The 21,222-nt window shown below is 42.0% G+C and overlaps 1 protein-coding gene across 1 annotated transcript in view; it reads right to left on the bottom strand.

The window, feature by feature from the left end:
* SH3RF3 (SH3 domain containing ring finger 3) overlaps window positions 1-21,222 on the bottom strand; it is a 234,342-nt gene that overhangs the window by 69,159 nt on the left and 143,961 nt on the right. The window contains exons 2-3 of the mRNA XM_048962496.1: window positions 18,440-18,715; window positions 11,625-11,720 (exon numbers count right to left, since the gene is read on the bottom strand). Of these exons, the coding sequence (XP_048818453.1) occupies window positions 11,625-11,720; window positions 18,440-18,715 (372 nt within the window). The remainder of the gene's footprint in view (window positions 1-11,624; window positions 11,721-18,439; window positions 18,716-21,222) is intronic.

Raw genomic sequence — 21,222 nt, 5'->3', positions numbered from 1 at the left:
CCAGTATTTCAAGGGAAAGGAAAAAGCAGGCACCTCCTTCTCTTGGGCAATGGCTCTACTAAAAGAAAAGGATTTAGCTTGGAAGGAGCATTCCTCTCTAAGTACTAGACTGGAGCCATGGCCATTATTTCTGTCCTCAAAGGGAAAGGCACACAGACCTTCCTCCTGGTCTAGAAAAAGAGAGAAAAAGGAGATGAAGAAAACATCACTGTAAATTCCTTACTATGCTGCTGTAGTAGACAAAAATCAGAAGAAAGGAATCAAGGAGATCCCCAATATAATTGAACTTTTCCTACTGCATAATGAACAGCAGTGAAGACACGGTTTGAACCAGGAGTTCTTTCCCCATTTTTGCTTTCTTCTCAAGAAACAATAACACAGGACAAAGTTTTCTCTTCCTTCAGTGTTCTCTCCTGAGAAGCAGGGCAAGAGAACATCTCCAGCCTGAGTCCACCACTGCCTGAGTGCTCTAGTGTGCCTCCTGCTTTGTCCCAAGGTTTCCAGAAAAGTTCTGTTATGGAAAAATTCTATTAAGGAAACTTCTCTCATGAAATTTCCTGTCAATTTGATTCAATTGTGTCCAAGCAGATCGGAAAACTTCAAAGTCAGATTTAGAGCAGGACACTCCCTCCAGCCTTTCTTAAACCAAAGGTAATACGATTAGCTTTGTTTACAGAATATCTAGTGCTGCTTTGTCATAAAATTATAGCTTAATAAAATAATCAGATAAATTGAAGGATGACTAGGAGGAAAAAGAGGTTGCTTGTATGAAGACCCGTATTCCTCACCTCACTGTTTTGATGGTTTAGAGCACAATTCAACAGCAGCATCGCCTGAAGAGTATCTGTGGGGTGAGGGCTGGTGCCCTGGTCATGCTTTCCTGAGGCGAATGTCCTCACCTCATGTCCTACTTTCCCATCTTCACACTTTCTGCCCTGTATCCGCATGAATGCTCAGGTGCCTATGCAGTAAATGGGAGGATGGAATAGATAGGCCTGGAAACTAAAAAAACAATGACAACTTAAATGAGTAGCTTTCAATGGGATGAATTCCCCAGTCCATCTCAGCACACAGCCAGAGATCCAGTAGTCCTGGAACAAGTAAAGCGACAGGAAAGTGTTGTCATGGATGAGGCAAAGGCAGAACAATCAAAAGGCAAAGGCTGATGGCAGCCCTTGTTTTTGTCAGATTAAAACAATGACAGCATCACATCCAAAAATGTTACAGCAGAACTTAAAATAAACAATGACAGATCTATTTTGTAAAGGAAAGAAGTAAGCAAAATCAAAGACTTGCATGCAATTTCTTCTAAAGGATAGGCTACATATAAAGGGATGAGCCTTCAATAAACCCGCATTCTGCAGAAAATGAGGAAAAGATGGACATCCCCAAATTAATTCCAGCTCTCTCCCTCTGTTTGTGATTATTGTTTTTAATTTGCTTGTACATATTCCTCCTCTGGTCTTGTGAACTTAGTATTCTCAATATTCAGTGCTAATACCTAACAAAATGTTAGGGGATTTGAGACTTAACATCTGGTTTTGGCACAGCTAATGGTATTATTCAGGCTAAAAATCAAATTCATATGTTATTTTTGTTGCTTGAAGCAAGCATTCAGCACACATATGCACCCCCGTGTCTCTACACACAGTATGATAGTTGGAGCATTGCAGGAGTTGAAAAAAAAGGTAAAAAAAGAGGAGTGGAAAAAAGAGATAAAAACACTACATGGCTTCATCATATTAGCAAACTAATATATTAAAACTAATGCTTCCTGAAAGTTTACAGGGTCAAGCTTAATCAAATGTTGTGGCTTGCCAGCACGGGCTCTCTTCAGAAAGCAGAGACAAGAGGTGGCCCTAGATGGCACCTCCCAGACTATCATTTATAGTTTCACTGACACCAGCTGTCCATCCTGTCCCTCTCTGATGGAGGCAATCACACCCATCATAGGCAAAGGATAATGTATGACTCCAGCTCTTCCAGCCTCTCATAGGGTGACATTTTAACACTGGATCTGCTTTCTTTTGACCACTGCCACAGCTGGCACACAGACACATTATCTTCTCTGCTCAGCAGGCTGTTGCTGCCAGCAAAAGAGCAGAAGAGACAGACACTAGGCTAGGGTTCTCTCCCAAACCCTCACACTCCCTTTGTGGCTACATTTGGATCACTGATCTGCAGCTGCAGAGCTTTGCATCGCAAGGAAAACTCCCCAAGAAGGAAGCTAATTAAGATGTGCAATACACACTAATAGCAACAGCAGGAAACGAAGTGAAGAATGTGTGAGAAATAACAAAGTCCTATAGGATTTTCTTTTTCATTACCTGCTAGACAAATCATGTCTCTGTTGACATATATCTTCTTAATATACGTTTATGCATTAGCTCAAGATAAGTGAGACTGGAAGAGATTTTCTTTTCAAAAGGAAAAAGATGTCAAGAATTTGGCACTGCTGAAGTGATCTTTAGAAGCTGTCAGAGGTGATCAATGAGCGGAAGAGACAAAAGCCCATTCCCGTGCCTTCCCTATAGAATGCAGGTTTCTGACAGTGTGCTCTTGGGTCACCTCAGGACCTGGAGTAGTGGGTATGCTCCATGGGAGACAGCATAGATACCCATGGAAACCTGCAATGTTTCTAAAATGTTTCACTCCAATGGTTGGGCACTATAAGCACTACTGGGAAGTCCAAAATAGTTAACGTAAAACATACGGGCAGAACCTAACCTTAAGTTATATGCCATCTATTTAATTGGTTTTCCAGAAGGCCAAAGGTATGGATCCTTTACGATAAGTAATTTTCCACTAGAAGCATTGTAGGATCCCAGGAACATTTACTTTTTGTATGGAGCAGCCTCAACTGTTCCAGAAGCAGAATAAGGAAAAGATAGCTAGTAAAAGGTGCACCTATGCTCTCCCCAAATTTACTGTACATTTGTTTGAGCACTGTCAAAAGGTTATACATTCAGTTATCAGTGATGGTTAAGAGCTGTAAGTGATATGATTGAACATCTTGTTTCAGAAATATACAGAAGCCTTAAACATTACCTAACAATGTCAGAACAAACACCAATAGCTATTTGACAGATAGGTACTTTTAGAAATTGATAAATACTATCTACAGCACAAAAGAACAGACCTGAACATAGATAATGGTGGGTTATATGTGCAGTAAATGTGGCAGGCCTTTCCCTGGCACTCTGAGCAGAGTACAGACCTCCAGCCTGAGCCACCATAGAAGATGGAGCCCAGGAGTAACCCTCCAGTTGCCTTAGGCCAGAGCTGGCACCCCTGCCTTTCCCTCCTAGTCACTGAATAGGAACAGGCTCTCCCACAAGGAGGTGACATATTTTTGATTTCTCCATTAAGCAGCAGTACTTGTTTCTTTCACTACGAGCACTTGGCTGTCTCACTCAGTGGTAAGGGGAAATGTGGATGATCAGCTCGGATGCAGAGGACTACTTACTGATCAAATGAACTGTACTTAGAGACCTACAGGGGACTGGCTTTTTGAGAGGGGAGACTTAGGTTAGGTGTTAAGTGGAAATTCTTTACTCAGAAGGTAGTGATGCACTGGCATAGGCCACCCAGAGAAGCTGTGGTGCCCCATCTCTGAGGGTGTTCAAGGCCAGTAAGCAGGGCCCTGGGCAGCCTCATCTGGTGGATGGCAGCCCTGGCCACAGCAGAGGCTGGGATTAGATTTTCTTTTGAGTTTCCTTCCAGCCCAAGCCATTCTATGATTCCAGATGATCTGCAAGAGTACTTCCCATTCCAGAGGTGGCACTGGAGGCAGAACTGCCATTCTGTTCTTGTGCTGCTGCAGTACAGTGTGACTCACCAGCCACCAGCATGACTGGGCTTCAGCATGACTCTTCTCTTACAATGTAACTGAAAACACAGAAGTTTAAAACAGGGAGGAAAAAAGAATGAAAGGATTGCAAGTGAAAGGAAACGTTGAAATGGATGAAAAATATCAGTAAGAGGAAACACTTTGTGTATTGTTCTCCACCCAAAGAACATGATGGCTTGTAACCACCAGTTACTGGTTTTGTAACACAAGCTACTCTAGCAGCACACTAACAGAATAACATCCATTTTGAGACAGAAAACAAGATCTTGTGTGGAAATAGTGCAACATGACAGAACAGTACCAAGGACTGAAAAACACATATTCAAGTACCAGCACAGTTCAGGAAAATTGGAAGGAAGGGGAAGGGTTGATGAGTGCTGTACGCTGAAAGCATACGTAAAACACAGCAGGTGAGTTCCCAGTCTTCTCACTTTAGGGAAGAACAATAAATACGATTTAGCAGGAAAAATTTTGGAAGACCATAGTCCTACTGCTAGAAACAGAGATCTTATATATATATATATATATATATATATATATATAATATATTATATATAATTTTTATATGCATGCTTTTAAAAGACTCAGAAAATAATCATATTTGCCAAAGCTATGTGCTTAAGTTGGCAGGACTGGAATCTACCTATAAATAACTCTGGAAAGTTATTTTTGCAAAATAAAATCTAGGAAATTCAGATATTAATGTGGTGAGGGAGGAAGATGTTTCTGATTTTGACAGCTTCTGGTTCAACAGTTCCTGAAATCATAAGAGATGGTAGTACTTTATATGTGGTTTTGATGAGTAGGAATATTGGTCACAGCATATAGATCTGAACAACTTAATAATGAGTTCATTTGTGTGCAAGTAGGCAGAAGGACAAGCAGCAGAAGACCTGTAACTGTAACTATCAATTTCCAACAGACATTTTTTCATAACCTAGGGCTATGTCTAAATTTATGTGTGGGCTCTCGGTAAGGCTCACCACAGGTCTCATGACTGTCTGGGTTGGAGGATGACTCAAAGGTGACAGTGCTCCCACACTGGCACACAGGCTTCCTCTTTGTGGCACCCACTCAAGATGAACTTTTGATGTAGGAGGAACTCATGCAGAAAGCAGAAGGCAATTCTGGATCAACTTGTCCAGAAATAGCCTAAGGGGAGTAAGAGGTTAAAAAACATTTACCAAGCTGAGGAGCTCAGCTAACATGATGTAGGGGGAACCAGGCATTTAATTCCAATAGTGACAATCCCAGCTCAATTTTGTATCCTGAAGATGGAGGAAAATCTTATAGGATATGCATGAATAATCACCTCATGAAGGATGCTAGAAACTAACAGAGTACGTAGAATGACTTAAAGATTAAGAAAAACAGGAAAACAAAATGATTGCCTAGAGTCATGTTAGTATACATTTTACATTGGATATTAAAACAAAGAGCAAAAAGTTGTTTATTGACATAACTAAAAGGGAAAAGAAGACAGTGAGCTGTTATGCTGAAACGGTGAGACAGATTATAAAACAATGCACACGACTCCCAAACTAGGGAAGTTCCTAGTCCAGCAGTAGTACAAGATGCAAATACACTGACCATTGTGAAGAAAATTCTTCACTGGCTTACAGAAGGATAGTGTATTACTGTTGTGCACAATAGATGGAGCCTGCTTAGGAAGAATGACTGCCCAATGTCATTCAGTAATAAAGTAAGTATGTACTTAGAGCATCAATCTGTACTCAGAACTGAGAAATCCCAGGTCTGTGGCCATAGCTTTCATTTTGGGCTTTCGAATCTCATCTGGAAAACACAAAAGTTTCTGTCAGCAATACATCCAGAACAAGATGGGAAGGGTAGCGCATAGTCTATACATTTCTTTGCACTAGAGAGATTGCAAGTGGCAAAAGCAGTGAAAACTATTCACTGAGAAGATGGATATATTCCAGAAACATGCAACAGACACCCAAAGTTTCCCTTAACAAACAGCAGCACATTTGAATGTTTAATCTCCTTCTCCCTTCTGACTGCTAATGCTCTTAACTATGCTGACTGGCATCATAGTTATTTGAAGTTATTTAAATTATTTTACTTTGTATGTACGTGACAGCACTTTAAATCAGTAAGTTTTATCCACTGATTGACGTGGAAATAGCAGTAAGTGTATAGGTTCTTCCTGAGGTCTGTCTGGCAGCTTGTAACACAACTTCTGCACTTTTAAGTTAGAATGTGAAACACAGCAATTATATTTTATACACCATTCACGCAGAAATTTGATACCAGAAAATATCCCGCAATATTCAGCCATCTTCTATGCAAGGGGAAATCAAGTAGCACCAATTTTCTAGAAACCATAAAGGTGCAGGAATGAGAGTCTTAAAACAATGTAATAACAAAATCTGAAAATGCATATCAATAAGGCTTTTCAATAGAAATTAGCCAAACACCTCTTAGAGCTTACATTACTGCCAGCTTTACAAGGTTCTTATTCTATTTTTAGCTGACAAGCAAAGGGAGAGAGAAGAGAAAAGAAATCAATTCAGATGTTAATGGGTATAATTCTTAACTCATTAATGTTACAACTACTTAGTATTGGAATGAATTTGCTCCTCTGAGATTCAGTAAGTCAGCTTTTCTAAAATCATCTATGGTTTCATTTTATCCACTTCTAAAAAGCCTCAATTTTTACTAAGTTAAATGACAACAGCACGGCTAAAAAGTCTGGCAGTCCTCAAAAACAGATAATGCAGAATTTTTCTGATAGGGTACCAAACAAACCTTACTGTGGAATGCTCCCTTGTCTAGAAGGATGTCATAAAAGGGACTGTGAAAGGTACAGATTTGCTCCTAAGTGGAAACATATCTTTAAATGATTGGTCAGGCTTCAAGGCTGAATTCATTGTGGGAATCCCATAGGGGTCCATCTGTCCTGCAGCTGCAGGAGGAACAGAACAGGTTGAGGAGAGGGAAAACACAACAAGAAGTATCTTGAGTGATATTTGGAACTCAATTGGGAATCTGTACATAGAGAAAATTTTTTTCCAAAATTTACCATCTGGACAGAACATCAGACTGTGGGCCACAGCACCAGAAAAACACTGAACAATCTCAAAGTGAAGAAAAGCTTAGGCTGGGCTGTGGGAAAGGCTTTGCTTTTTTTCAGACCAGCTCTCTGCATCTCTTCCTGGAACACGTGGTTTTCACATTAAGTTAATGCACACACACACACAAGTGTGCTAACTCCTAGCCCTGTGCATTCATCTGGTGGCTAATTAAGGGCTGCCCTCAGCAAAACAAATAGTTATACAGCTAAGGAGAAATTCTGCTGGAAAGATGGGTCTCTGTGACACTATGCAATGCACACAGGCTGGCAAATGTTCTTGGGTACCCCTGTATGGGGTAAGCTGTTTTAAGGTGGTTGGTACATTCAGTGATACAGTACAAAGCTGTTATATGTGGTGATCTGCATTGCAAAGTTAATTCCGGAATGAAAAATCATTGTTTTAATTAAGAAATGCATTTGGCTTTTGATTATTTTTTTTTTCTTTCCTTTTGGCTGCTCTCTTTCTAAACACAGACTCACAAGATTCCCCCCCCCCCCCCCCCCCCCCAAGATCTCAAGGGAGTCTTCTAAATCCACACTGCAGGGCATGGAGACCATCAGGTCTGCCAGTTCTCCTGCTCCTTCTCTCTTCAAGACCTCTTTTTTCCTTTTCTTCATTCTGACTGTTGAGAACGGGAGAAGATCCCCATTACTCTGCTTCGCTGCTCTTTAAAAAGACTTTTAAAACTCTTATTATGACTTAATCACAGCTTTCAGTGCCCCTGCTGCCATAAAACATTATTACAATGGGCTGGCACTTCATCAATTGTAATGTGCTGATATTACAGTCACAGCCACGCTCCTCATAATATCCCTGCTCCACCACAGACTTGAATGGCCTCTTGATCATGGGGAATGCCTCTCTGATCTGGGGCTGCAGGCTGGGTTTCTGGTCTAACAGCTTCTGCTTTCTGTAGTTTCTGGCCATCAAAGCAGCATTCGGACCTCCCAATACTCGACACACCATTGCTCTCAAATTTCATTCCTGCACACCTATATCTATTAGAACACACTATAATCTTCATTATTCTCAATTTTATACGAAGCAGCACTATACTTATAACTTCCAAGCAGAGATAATAGCAGTTATTAAGAATGAAAAAACTAGCTCAGACAGTAAAATAAAAGAAATACAGTTAGGGCTTTGAATTCCTTACAGGTCCTAAACACTTCACAGCAAGAATAGGACTGCAGACCATACAGATAATTAATAAGATGTTTACTTCCAGGCAAAAGGCACCTTGAGAATCAGTTCGTGTTGTGGATTTCTTTCTACTGATAAATTAAAACATAAATGATCAGCCCAAAACGCTTCTACTGGAGATGAAGAAAGACAATAAATAATTAAAAAAAGGTGTCAACTTCCCTTTGACAACATATTGTGTGTGACTCATTCTGTAACAGTCACCATTGTGAACCGTGAATAAATCTAACTCATACTATTGTAGCTTCTGTGGTTTGGGATAGAGATGACACTACAGAGCTGGGAAAAAGCCTCTCTGCAGGGAGCTCTCAGGCACAGCAGGCATACATGCACCATGCTGGACACTGAAGGAATAAAGCACAAAAAAAAAAAAAGTCATGTTGCACTGTACATCTGGACAACCACACAACTCTGAGATAACAGGCTTTCTAGAACACTGCAGGGTATCTTCATCCAGTATGTTGTGGCACTGCTTTGTGACACTACAGTCTTATTGCGGAAGTTGCCCCCACAGATAGAAATTCACAATCCTTGAGCCATCAGCTTGTTTTGTAGCACAGCTCTGGCTGCTGTAGTGAGAACCTTCCTTGGCCTGTGGGAGCAGCTGGAGACATTAGAGATGGACCCTGGGCTGGGATTTGCTCCATCCACAGCTTTGGGTGGCATGCAAAATCCTACATACTTCAGCTGATCAGCTCACACAAGTGAAAGGCTACTGTGTGAGTTTAGCTTTGCTTATTCTGCACATTTTGCCAAGATTCTGAAAACCACTTAATGGACTTGGACAGGCTCAAGGAGTGTTTTTAGATGGAAGTACTACTTGTTTAATGGATTTATTTTATAAACATTGGCACTGAGACTTTTAAAAATTCATCGGGATTTGGCCTGCTGATTCCTCCTAATTTTTTTGATGTAAAGTAACACACGAATCTGGCAACAGTGAGATAACTATAAAACTCCAATAGCTGCATAAGCACATTTCATACTCAGAAAAAGGCCTCTATCCACTGGGATGCAGATGAAATAAGTGGCTAGTGTTCATGTCTGGAGGATCATTTCCCTCTGGCTTTACAAACCATGGCACACGTATTACATCCATGGCAAAGCGTCCCATTTGAAAACACCCTTCAGATCTTCTGATTTCAAATTTATGTGGACAAATTACACGTGTGCATAAACCAGTACATAAAGATACATAGTTGTACTTTTTTTTAATATATGTGTGTGTGTCTGTATATGAACGTATATGCACATCCACATTTCTATGCACATCCTTCTCCCTGGGTGCCTGGATGTTGGTATTTCTTTAGAAACTTCCAATATTGATTTCCCAACTCTACACAATCATGCTTCTTCCTCCACAGTTGTCTGGGGCACACTTACTTAGTGCACTGCGAACTACAGTGAGACAACAGTGCACTTCTTCCCAACGGGCTGCTCAGCTGAGGCTTTGAGCTCTCCACCCTACAGCAGTAATTAAAGAGAACAGATACCTAGGGCTGGGAGAGGGATAGGGATATTGGATGGTGTGCAGGTAGTGCAAGCACTTGCAGCCTGCAGGTGAGACTAGAGCTGTGGAAAGGTGGCAGGCTGACAGAGATCCCTATTCACTCTTTCCATAGCAGAATTCAGGAAAGTCACATTACAACCTTAGGGCTTGAAAGACAATAAGAAAAAAAAAGATGAAACCTGGGAGAAATCCTAGTTGTCTGTTTTAATCAGAACAAACTGAAAAGGTCTTTACACACTCAGAATAGAAGAAAACTAGTCATTAACTTATGGGCAGCAGCTGGTTTTCCAATGACAGCTCCTACACATTCTGGTTTTAATATCATTGTTCTTGTCAACTGTGGGAATGCAACGTGTATTAATGATGGCTTATTCCAAATTGGTCATTGTTGGAGTTAATAATTAGGTACTCAGGCACTATTTATCTCTGTTTTGTCTCAAGCCATTAACTAAGAAATCTGGAGAAGTAATTTGGGATGCAGGCATCAGAGGTGCATTCAGTAGGGCTTGGGTGGGCTCTGTTGTGCCTGCATATGAAATCCTTCACCCTGGAGAGAAGCAACAGCCTACACCAATGATGCTGGGTGGCTTTGAGATCATTGAGCATCCAGTGGGGAATGGCAGCACCTACCCATCAGCTCTTTGCACCTCCGGTTCATCCATGAGGGAAGAAAGCTCCTCAAGCACTTTTGGGGAGCTCCAACAGGGCTACAATAAGGGAACCCTGAACTTCTTCCCTGAGGAGCCTCTAGCTGGATGGGCACGAGCATGAGAGCACATGGCAGTGAGAAGAGGTGGCAGGATGGCTCTGCTCAGAGGACATAAGGTCCAAGCATTTAAGCCAAAAGACATCTCATATGAAAATGACTTCCGGAAAATTCTCAGGACAAAGAATTCTCTCTCCCAGAGACTTCAAATACAACTTAACTGTGGAAGACAGGCTTATGAACAGACACTACTGGGGTTCCCTAGGGCTCCATTTTAAGGCCAGTTCTCTTAGTGTTTTTATAAGTGATGCAGACATAGGACTTGGGAGCATACCAAGTAATTCTGCAGACAAGACTAAATTAGGAAGAGCTGCTGACCCCTTTGAGAGTGGAGAGACCTTGCAGAGTAATCTTGACAAACTGGAGGGCTAGGTAACCACCAACTGTGTAAGCAAGGGAAGAGAGGCTGAAGAGCAGCCCCATACAAAAGGATCTGGGGGTTCTGGCTGATAGCAATCTGACTGTGAGCCAGCAGTGTGCCCTGACAGCCAAAGGCCAACTGTGCGCCCTGGGGTGCACCAGGTCCAGAACTGCCAACAAGGCTAGGGGAGCCCCCCACCTTGGGTGCGTACAAGACATCCAGCTGTGGTCCCTTCCACATTACCCACATGCACTGAAAAGATTACACCAGTGCATAATCAATGAATATAAAGATGTTATAGTTATGAAATAAACAAGAGAATTTAGCAAAGCAAATTATAATAACAAAAAGAGAATAGATAGAAGGCTTACTGTGTCCTGGGCTCACTGCAAAACTCCAGAGGAGGGATCTCCAGAAAAAGTCCTTTCCTGTTGGTAGCCAGCTCTTAAATGGGGCTACGAGAGGCAGAGCCAGGCTCCACCCCTTCCAGCAGCACAGGTGAATTGCTTTTACCTGTGCTGCTGTGGCTGACTCATTGCCCACCTCAGGTGATCAATCAGGGGTTCAGCCCGTGATTCAGCAGTTCCCATACAACCAGGAATGCCAAAACTTCAGCAGTTCCTGGCGTGCGTTTTGCTGGCTGATTCAAATTGAACTGACCAAGATAAGAATGTATTCTCAATGCCTTAGGGCAAAACAACAAAACTTCCCTTTTCAGTTATTCTGGTATATTTTGTTCCTCTCATTCAAGATTTTCCAAGGTTAGCCTGCCCTTGTCGGTGTGAAAATAAATGTGGGACATTCACAGAACCACACGCTTCCATCTGTCATGAACTTACCTCAACATAGAGGATAGGGAAAATACCAATCTTGTCGCCCAGCATTCCTTCTGCCCAGTTGTCATCTACCCTCCTGATGACCGTCAAGATTTCATCCTAAAACCAGAGAGACACAGAATATGCCATCAGATTTTTCCACTATACAGAGTAACCCACATGACAGCTTAGGGAGAGAGCATGTGAAGAAGGCCATAAGCCACACATACAGATGTTCCCTCAGTCCCGGGCCTGGCATCCAATGGCAGCTAGACTATACCGCCAATCCACTGAATGTAAGCTTTCCTTTAAAAAAAAACAACAAAAAAACCCAACAGAACAGGAGATGAAAGTGCAAAGCAGGTAAAACAGAAAAGATAACAATAAAAAGTAAGTTGCATTCAACTGGATCAGCTTCAGTTTAGATGCAAGTTAGTTTTGTAAAATCAATGACACTAATACCACAGTTAATCTAAGCCATTTTGCAAACAATCCCAGCTAAAGATGACCTTCTTTTGTCATTATAAAGCAGGAGATTAAGAAGTAAGATTTACAGTGTTACAAGCTTTTTCTGATAGATTAAAACCTAAAGCACACTAGTCATTACAAAAGCTCACATGACTAGAAACAAACTCTAAGTGTTTCTGTTTGAGCAGTTTAGTTCTGTTAGATCTGTGGTGTCACAGCTGTGTGCTGGGTTTGCAACCCCGAGCCAGGCTCTGCCCCAGCACCTCTTGCAGCAACTGCTGCTGAAGGCAGCCCTGTATGCCCAGATCCCACTGAAGCTTTTCTGCAACCACAGGAAAGAAGTGGGCTGAGAGAATCTGTGAAGCCAAGTTTGCCAATATGTCAGTCCTCTCGTGGCATCTAAGCTTCCTCTGTTCCCATGCAGAAATCTGTAAGAAAGAAGATAACGTCTTCCTCCAGAAAGCTGAGATAGAGCTCCTTGTCATTCTCACTTTATTTTCTCCACTTTCAACACCTTAGGAAAACAAAAGCGTATATATACATATGGTATACAACTCTCCATGTAACAAGCCATCTGTGTTAACTGTCCAGGTGAGAGGAGACATATTTTTTTGCAGTTAGATCTCAAATAGGAAAAACTAATTCCTAACCCAGGCTGATCAGAATACAGATTTAAATTGACAGAAAACGACCAGAACAGTGATGGGCATATTGTGCTGTTCTGAACGTGTGCATTGTGAACATGTGCACATCCAAATAGTTTAAATGTTTCCTCTGAATTATTCATCTGAGCAATCCATTAGGGGAAAGCTAAGAGAAACAGCCACGCACTGAATCTTTCAGCTATTTATTACAGCTGGAAGGATGCAAAAAGAATTTGTGCATTTAATTTCCTGAAGAAAAGGATAGTGTTCCCTTCCAAAGCTGTGTCTGCACGGACCATTTTTGATCTGTGTAAAGAACTGACGATTATGTGTCTCTGCAAAGTTTCCACATGCTCTTACAAAAGACCGATTATCATGAATCTAGGTAAAGAGGGTAAACGTGGAAAATAGAAGACTTCATTGCTTCAAGAACCTGCTATATCTGTTCCTACTTCCTACATTTTTTACCTATTTTCTCCAAAGACTTTTTACAAAACACAATGTGTGATGAGCCTAGATTTTTGTTACATGCCTACATATACATTCATGTATCTTCTATGCTGCATATATGCACATGCACGCATAAGAAATTGAGAAAAAAAACTTTTGAACTGTAAAACCCCATAAACCCTTGACTAGATTTTATACTGGAGGAGCTGTGCAGTCTCCATCCCAGGGGCAGGCTGGACAGGCACGTGGCAGGAGAGGTGGATCCTGTGCTGGTCCTGCTCAAGGATGGGGCAGAGAACAGGTGAGCTTTGAAGATCCCTTTCCAGCTTTACTTTCTACAGACTTATGAAATCTGGAAGCGTTTCTATTCACTGATTTTAGTTCATCTCTGCCAAGTTTGGCTGTCAAATGTGGCCATATATGAGAAAATCAGATCGTTTCACATAATGAGATATGCTGACTTTCAAAATGTGCATCTTTGAGGGAGAGCAAAGTGCAAATCCTCGGGAATGCTTTCCATTACAGAATTCATTTTCAGAAGGGTGCTAAAAATCTCCAGGAATTACAGCGAAGCCTGAAACATCTCCTGACATTCTTTGTTAATAGAAAGCTTCTTTGAATTCAGAGCCCACAACATCATTCTACACACTGGGCTGGCAAAAGCTTCGACATTAAAATATTTCATGTCTTAAATTAGTTGGATAGCTGTGATACCTATAAATTCTTCGAAAGATTCCCCAAAGTATCATGAATAGTAGAGAACCACAGATCTCTTGGCGTATCACTTAAACGTTCTGAATCTCACTATTTCACATACACTAAATTGATTTCCAGGCAGCATTAAGTGAATCCAACCTTGAAGTCTCGTTTCAAAAGCCAACGGTATCCATTGTAGGTTGACAAAGACACGGCGTGCTCTTTCCGTGCCTGTTGCTAAAGTCTCTAATTATTTGCCCCTCTATTACCTGCTGAATTCTCTCCTTATTCACCAGCACAGGGCAGCCTCGTTCCAGCCAGGTATGTAGGACCTATGCTGCCAAGTTTATAACTATTATCAGAAAGTAAGTAGAAGATAAATCATGCAAAAAGCAACCCGATGGCAAAATGAACCCTTTTGCTGAGGAAACAGCACAAAATTGTGTCCAATAATAGTCATGACTCACAGCCTGATTTTCACTCTAATCATTAATGGCCGCTAACAAAGCAACATCAAGCAGATGCGCCTGCTATTCTGCAAAATGACAGCTCCATCTCCAGCTGCAGGGAGATCCTGCACTGGCAGGATGGCAGCGAGCACCTCTGTTGACAGCTACAGCATGGCAATCTTTCTCAAAAGCAGAGACTACCAGTGCTGAGTGCTAAGGGCTTGGGATGCAGGCAGGTACCAGTACAGGATGTTATGGCTGCAGGATTGGCACAAAACTCGTTAAACATCAATGTGGGCTGGAAGAGAAAATGATGGGAAAGGAAGTAAAGGAAATGGATGACTGGAAATCACAGAATCACAGAATCACAGAATTGTAGGGGTTGGAAGGGACCTCCAGAGATCATCGAGTCCAACCCCCCTGCCAAAGCAGGTTCCCTACAGCAGGTCGCACAGGTAGGCATCCAGGCAGGTCTTGAACATCTCCAGAGAAGGAGACTCCACCACCTCCCTGGGCAGCCTGTTCCAGTGCTCCGTCACCTCACTGTAAAGAAGTTCTTGCGCATGTTTGTGCGGAACTTCCTATGCTCCAGTTTCTGGCCATTTCCCCTTGTCCTGTCTCCACTCACCACTGAAAAGAGTCCGGCCTCGCCATTCTGCCCCCCACACCTTAGATATTTATAGACCTGGATCAGGTCCCCTCTCAGTCTCCTTTTCTCAAGGCTGAACAGACCCAGTTCACTCAGCCTTTCCTCATAGCAGAGATGCTCCAGGCCCATGTGTGACTCCAGTCCAATGTGATGAGCAACAAAGTATGGGAAACAGCTGATGCTTTGGAAGGTTTGAAACTTATCTGCCACTGGGACTCAAGCCCCAGAGGACCACCTGGACTCATGCATGCAAATGTAGTCAAACACCAGAACAGAACTGGGCTCAAGACAGACTCCACCTAACTGTGTAACTACACAGCCGGCCAGCCAGCCATGTGATTACTCCAGATGTGTATTGCTGCAGCTGAAATCAGAATCTGAAATCAGAATCAGATATCAGAATCTTATATCAGAAATCCCAACCCAAGGAAGGATGGGTCATTTTTTTGTAGGACATAGCAAGAGCACGGGCTCATACAGCAGTATCAGCTAAGGAGACGTTAGCAAGCTGTGTTCAGTGAGCATATCTCAAAGTTGTGTAGCAAGATGCTCCATGCTGATAGCAACCACATTAGAGAGAATCAGGAGCTACTGGACTTAAACTGACTGAGGGATGCAGCCAGTCATTATAGAGAGCAATGTAGTTCCTCAGTAGTTGATTTGGCTGATCCCTGCTAATCATTGAGGAAAATATATCTTAAGTTGTGTACCCAGGGTGATTTATTTTCTTGTGGTTCCTGCAAAGGCAGGACCCTCTGCCTTTACCTATGGCTAATTAGGGAGGAGGAGTTAGGGAAGTAGTGCATATGCGTATGAGTATGGCAGGTTTGTTTGTTGCCCTGGATGCTCAGGAGGCAGCTGGTCTGTCCCTCCCAATTTTACACCTGCACCAACACATAAAGAACTATTATCATTGATTTATCTTTGGCCTTTTCTCTGTAGAGTGTTCTGCAGATAGAAGATGGAAACAGGTAAATGGCAGAAGCCCTATGAGGATCAGTGTACAGCATACTTCACTTCCTTGCACTCCATCTCTGGAACAACAGATCATCTTAATGTTGAAAAAAAAACTACTGAGAGTAAAGACCAAGTATCTTTCCTTTGTTTTCTTTTATTGCAACCAACATATATCCTAACTGCATGGTAACAAAGAAGATGGGGAAAAGCAACGTCCAGCAAACAAGTAACAAAACATAATAACACCATCCCTATGTTTGTTTTGTCTTCCGGTAGTTCCTGTTAAGAAGAAATTTCTCCTTTATTAAATGTTTATAAATAAAATCCAATTATAAAAGTCTGGTAGCGTTAATTGATATTTGGGACACAAATAGGTTGTGCTAGTTTGTACGAATGGTGTGTTGATGCAACTGTTCTACTTGAGAAAATAGAAAATAGCGTAGATGAAATTGAGATCCAGCATCCTCACACCCAAACTGGGACACTCAAATGATGACTGCTACTCTGAGTGAGTGCCAAATCACATCTGCAGCAACCACTTGCCCGTGACTGTGCAAAGGAACTGGCTGCATCAGCAGATGATCTAAAATCTTAGCTAAACAGGAACCTTCATCAGCGCAGGTGACAGCTAAAATTAGCATTGGGAAATGCTATGCTAAAGTCACAAGATGAAAAATAGATTATTCACTGTCAGAGAGAACAATAGGCAAGACATAAAAACAGTTACAAGGTGACAGTGTGCATAGTGGAAGGAACTAAAGAAGAAAGCAACAGAAGTGAAACCAAACCCTCTCTGGGGAAAACACAGACACCAGGGATAAAAGGATGCAGAGAGTAACAAGAGGGGTGAGAAAAGGAAAACTGAAAGATTGAGACTAGAGCTACACAGCAGAAAGAAATGCCTATGGGAATGGACAGCCAACAAAATGAGAACTATTAGTATGCAAAAGCAGTTACTGTAAAGGGAGGATACTAATAAATGGCACCACATATACCAAACACAAAAGTGCCCAAGACAGCACCCACTGGAAGAAGAGACCGCGCTGCCTGCCGTATCAAATGTGTTGCTTCTATCAAGCAAGTGATGAATACCTTAGACAGATGAGGAGAATAAACCACTACTGTACCTCTACCTGGGCAGCGTGCCCACAAATCTGTCTCAGTATATTTGTACATATACAGTATCAATATATATAGTGTCTCAGAGGTAACTCCTGGCTTTGTTAGTGCACAGCTCCCACCAAGCAGAGCATTCACTCCAGAGTTTCACAGCTCCAGTGAGGCTGTGTTGTCACCGGGTCTGCAGTGTTTGCAATCAAACACTTTGCTCTCTGCAGAGCAAAAATGCTTACAAATCTTTTGTTAAATAAGTATGAGAAAGTATATGTTCTAGGAAATTGCATTCTGCTGAGAAATGTGGCATGACTGAAAAAGATGTTACATTTGGTGAGAAAATTATATGCTGCAAGTAATTCATTGGGCTATAATAAGTAGCCTCCAAAGAGGAGGTCAGTAAAATCCCTGTGAAGGATATTTTTACCATCTATTTCGTATTCATTTTCAGCATAACTATTATTACTTTATGTGATACTGTAACAACCACAGACAGCTAAAATAAAATAGAAAACGACAATGAGCAGCTTCTCCGTGGCTTTCAGTGCCATAAATTAACCTTAGGGGATATGCTTTATTTTACTGTGGGTTTCTTGGTATCCATGAATCCCATCTGAGGTCAACACAAATTGCAAGAAAGGGGTGAGTGAAGCAGAAAGCAGGAGGGGAGGTAGGGGAGAATAGGGAAACGTGGTATTTTAAACCCAAAGGAAATGACAATATCTCAGTTTTCCCTAATTCCAAATGGGATTTATTAAACAGGTCTGTCTTTAACAAAAAGCAATGACTTTGTTTTAAATGCCTGCTTTCAACATGTTTTTGTTATTAAAATAGGAAACGTTGTGATACATGATGGCAGCGTGTTTCAGTTGCTAACTGGGACACAGTGCAATGAAACAAACATTTTAAAGCTCCATGGCATTTTTAAACAAAAAAAAAACACGGAAACTTCTGATTCAGTAAGGAACAGTAATGGATACATTTCCATTTCCTTTTTTTTTTCTGAGATTTGGAAGTTCTTGCATACCATTTTGATGCAGATGAAATATATGTTCTTTAGAAAGAAAAGCATCACCATGAAGTGCATATCCTCTTCTACTCGTTAGGTTGCACTGGCTTTATGCTAACTGTGCAGTACCTGCCATGTGTTATCCCAGTGGTCCATCCTTCAGACAAAAAGAGAGCAATTACTCAAGGATGCTACCTTTGGGCTTGGCTGGCACACTACAGGGGCAGCGACTGGGCTCTGCCTGATGAGGAGGAGATGTCAGGAGACATCGACGTCCTTCAGCACAGGATGAGGAGGCACCCCATTTAGAGAAGGAAATCCAGGCACAGTTGCAAGAGCCACTTTCCAAACAGGTGTTTTTGTGTTTGTTTGTTTGTTTTTAGGAGAAAACATTATTCCCCTACCTTGGTGAAGGTCAGGCAATCCTTGTCTTGATCTTTATCCTTTATTTCAAAGTCGTAAAGTGCTTTGCCCTGAGGTGGAGCTTGAGGGAGCGGCTTGATGCACTGGATGTAGCTGGCGGGGAAGAAGCCATGGTTGCCATTGAGCTCCCCATGATACCAGTTCTCATCCACCTTCCGCCGCAGTATGATGATGTCCCCTTTGTTAAACTTGAGGTCTCCAGGCTCTTTTCCCTCATACGTGTAGAGAGCTTTGCCATAGGGAAGCTGAGAAGCACTCTGGGAAAGCAAAATACACAACAGCATTAGTAAAACCCCAGCCAGAGCCAATTTCCTTTTTGAAGTCATCTGGAGCTAGATGCAAAGTAATCGTCCATGACCACATGACCCCAATAGCTGCAGCGACCTGCTACATGGCACAGGACCCTGAATCCTACACAGAAATGAGGATGTGAGCAGAGGTGGGATAGAGGAGGTAAGTGTGCAACACCACAGTCAGCAGTGTGGCCACAGAGAGGTTCAGCAGTGCTCCTGGGGTCCAGCTGAAGCCCACAGCACCTTCTGTCCACTGGCACAGGCTGCTCTAACAGCAGTAATCTGTGATTAAATGAGTAGAACGTGGCACAGCTGAAGGTAAAGCATCAGACATTTTGACCTTTGGGACTGCTTTGGTTTCTGTGATACAGCAAAATAAATGAAACAAAACCAGCTTGAAGATTCACACGATCTTAGAAGTTGGCAAATTAATTTTTTTTTTGTGGTGTTTGTTTGAGGAACTCCAAACATTTTTGAGTTTGAAGCTCTTAGTTTAGCTTTTCATTCTGAAGCCAAATACCCTTCTTTCTTTCAAATCCCTAAGTCTCATGCTGTTCACTGAGGGCTACTGTAAACAGTTATAATATTCTTTGTTGCTTATGAATTAATGCCTCTGGGGAAAACTGGAATAGACAGAATGCGTCAAATCTTTCTTTTAGAACTAAAAAGAGCTCTGAGGCTTTTGCTCTCATTAAAAGAAAGAAAGAAAGAGACTTTAAAAAAATCACAGTGCAAGAGCAAAAAAAGCCTAAAATGTGAATAAATCAGTGTGATAGAAAACAGAAACCTGTTCCGGTGGAAATTCCTTGATTGTGAAGAATTCACCCCAGGGGTTGATTTGGACTGGTGCAAGACTCCCTCACTGTGGCTTCTTTAGTGGCAGTGCAGCTTGTCCAGCCTGTGCCTTGCCCCTTCCCTTCATGGCATGGTGCAGGGAGCAGCTGTGGGGACAGGCAGCTCTGCGATAGTCAGAGTGACCCATACTGGGGGAAAGATGCATTACTGTATTACCCTGTGACATTTCTCATTTTATTTAGCTTGATCCAAAAGCCAGGTTGCAAGACTCAGCCCAAATGTGTAGCATCATGTACTGCAGGGAACATAAAAGGGGGTATGTAAACAAATCCAAGACTCTCCTGTACCGAGGACACCCCAGCTGGATGTAGTACTCCTGGTGAGGACTCACCAGTGCTGAGCAGAGGGGCAGGTCACCTCCCTCCACCTGCTGATCACACTGTTTTTGATGCAGCCCAGGATACGGTTGACTTTCTGGACTGCAAGGACACACTGCTGGCTATCTTCATACATGGGCATTAACCTGCTCTTCTTGCTAGGACAGGACTGAATAGATGTACAGATCTTGGTAAGCATGTGAATGTAAAAACTCCTGCTTGCATCACGTAGCAAAGGAGTCAGCGAAGCAGGCATTAGCTGTATAACCCTAACCCTGTGCTCTCTGCACAGGGATTTGATCTCTTTTGGATGAGTTGTCTCATTACCAGTTCGTTGTTTCTCTTTTTTTTCCCTCCTTACTCTTCTTCGCAGCAAAACCAATGCTGTGTATGAATGAAGGTACCCACTTGAAAACCAGTATATTGGAAGCACCTTCAAACATAACAAAAAGCGTAAGAACATAGAAAATCAACAGCTAACTAACAAAGCATACATAAAACACTCTGCCAAACTACTGGCAGCATCCCACTGATAGACTTTTTTTCCAATGCCAGGACAGTGACACCAAAATGACACCCTTGACACCAAAGCTTTGTTTCTCTTCCCAGTATTCTGAAGTTTAAGCACACAATACCACGTTAGGCAAAGCATGGATTGCATCACCTATCTTGAAAAATTATTAAGCTGGAAGAAAGATTATGCAGCTTGGAGGAAATCTAGAAATAAAAGATTTATTTCCTTAACTCACACTGGGAGAAGACAATTAATCAAGCATGGAGCACGACTTCTGCCAGGTGAGTACTGAACCATTGCTGATCCAGGCACAAACCTGGCAAGAGTGCTCTGGATCACCTGCCCAAGATGGGGCCTTTCTATTCCTGACATCTTTGTAGTGAATCAAGGTCAGGTCACTTTCTTTGCTTTTTAACCTTTTTGCTCCCAAGCCTCATTTTTGCCTTGTTAAAAATGAATGGTACCCAGAACCACAGAAAAAGAAATGGGGTTTATGTGGTCTCACCAGTAATCAGCTCAGTTCTTACATAATATGTGCTGGGCTTTTTCTGTTAATTAATTGAGCTGGCTAGAAAATGATAAAGGTGCTTCTTTATTCCTTAATCTGATGAAAATACTGACTTTTAAGCAAAGCAAGCAAACTGTAACACAACAGCTTGGATCCAAAATCTGGCATTGTTTCATCTGGAAACACTAATGGGGCATTCCCAGGGAATTTGCAGTTCAGGTGCTTCGTGCTCCTGTTCTCTTTTTTAGGCCTTGTTACAGACCACATCATCTGGCTG

The sequence above is a fragment of the Lagopus muta genome, chromosome 1 (assembly GCF_023343835.1).
Source record: "Lagopus muta isolate bLagMut1 chromosome 1, bLagMut1 primary, whole genome shotgun sequence".
In the NCBI taxonomy this organism is placed as follows: Eukaryota; Metazoa; Chordata; class Aves; order Galliformes; family Phasianidae; genus Lagopus; species Lagopus muta.
The sequence above is the reverse complement of the archived record's forward strand: the minus strand, read 5'-3'. Positions and strand labels throughout refer to the sequence as shown.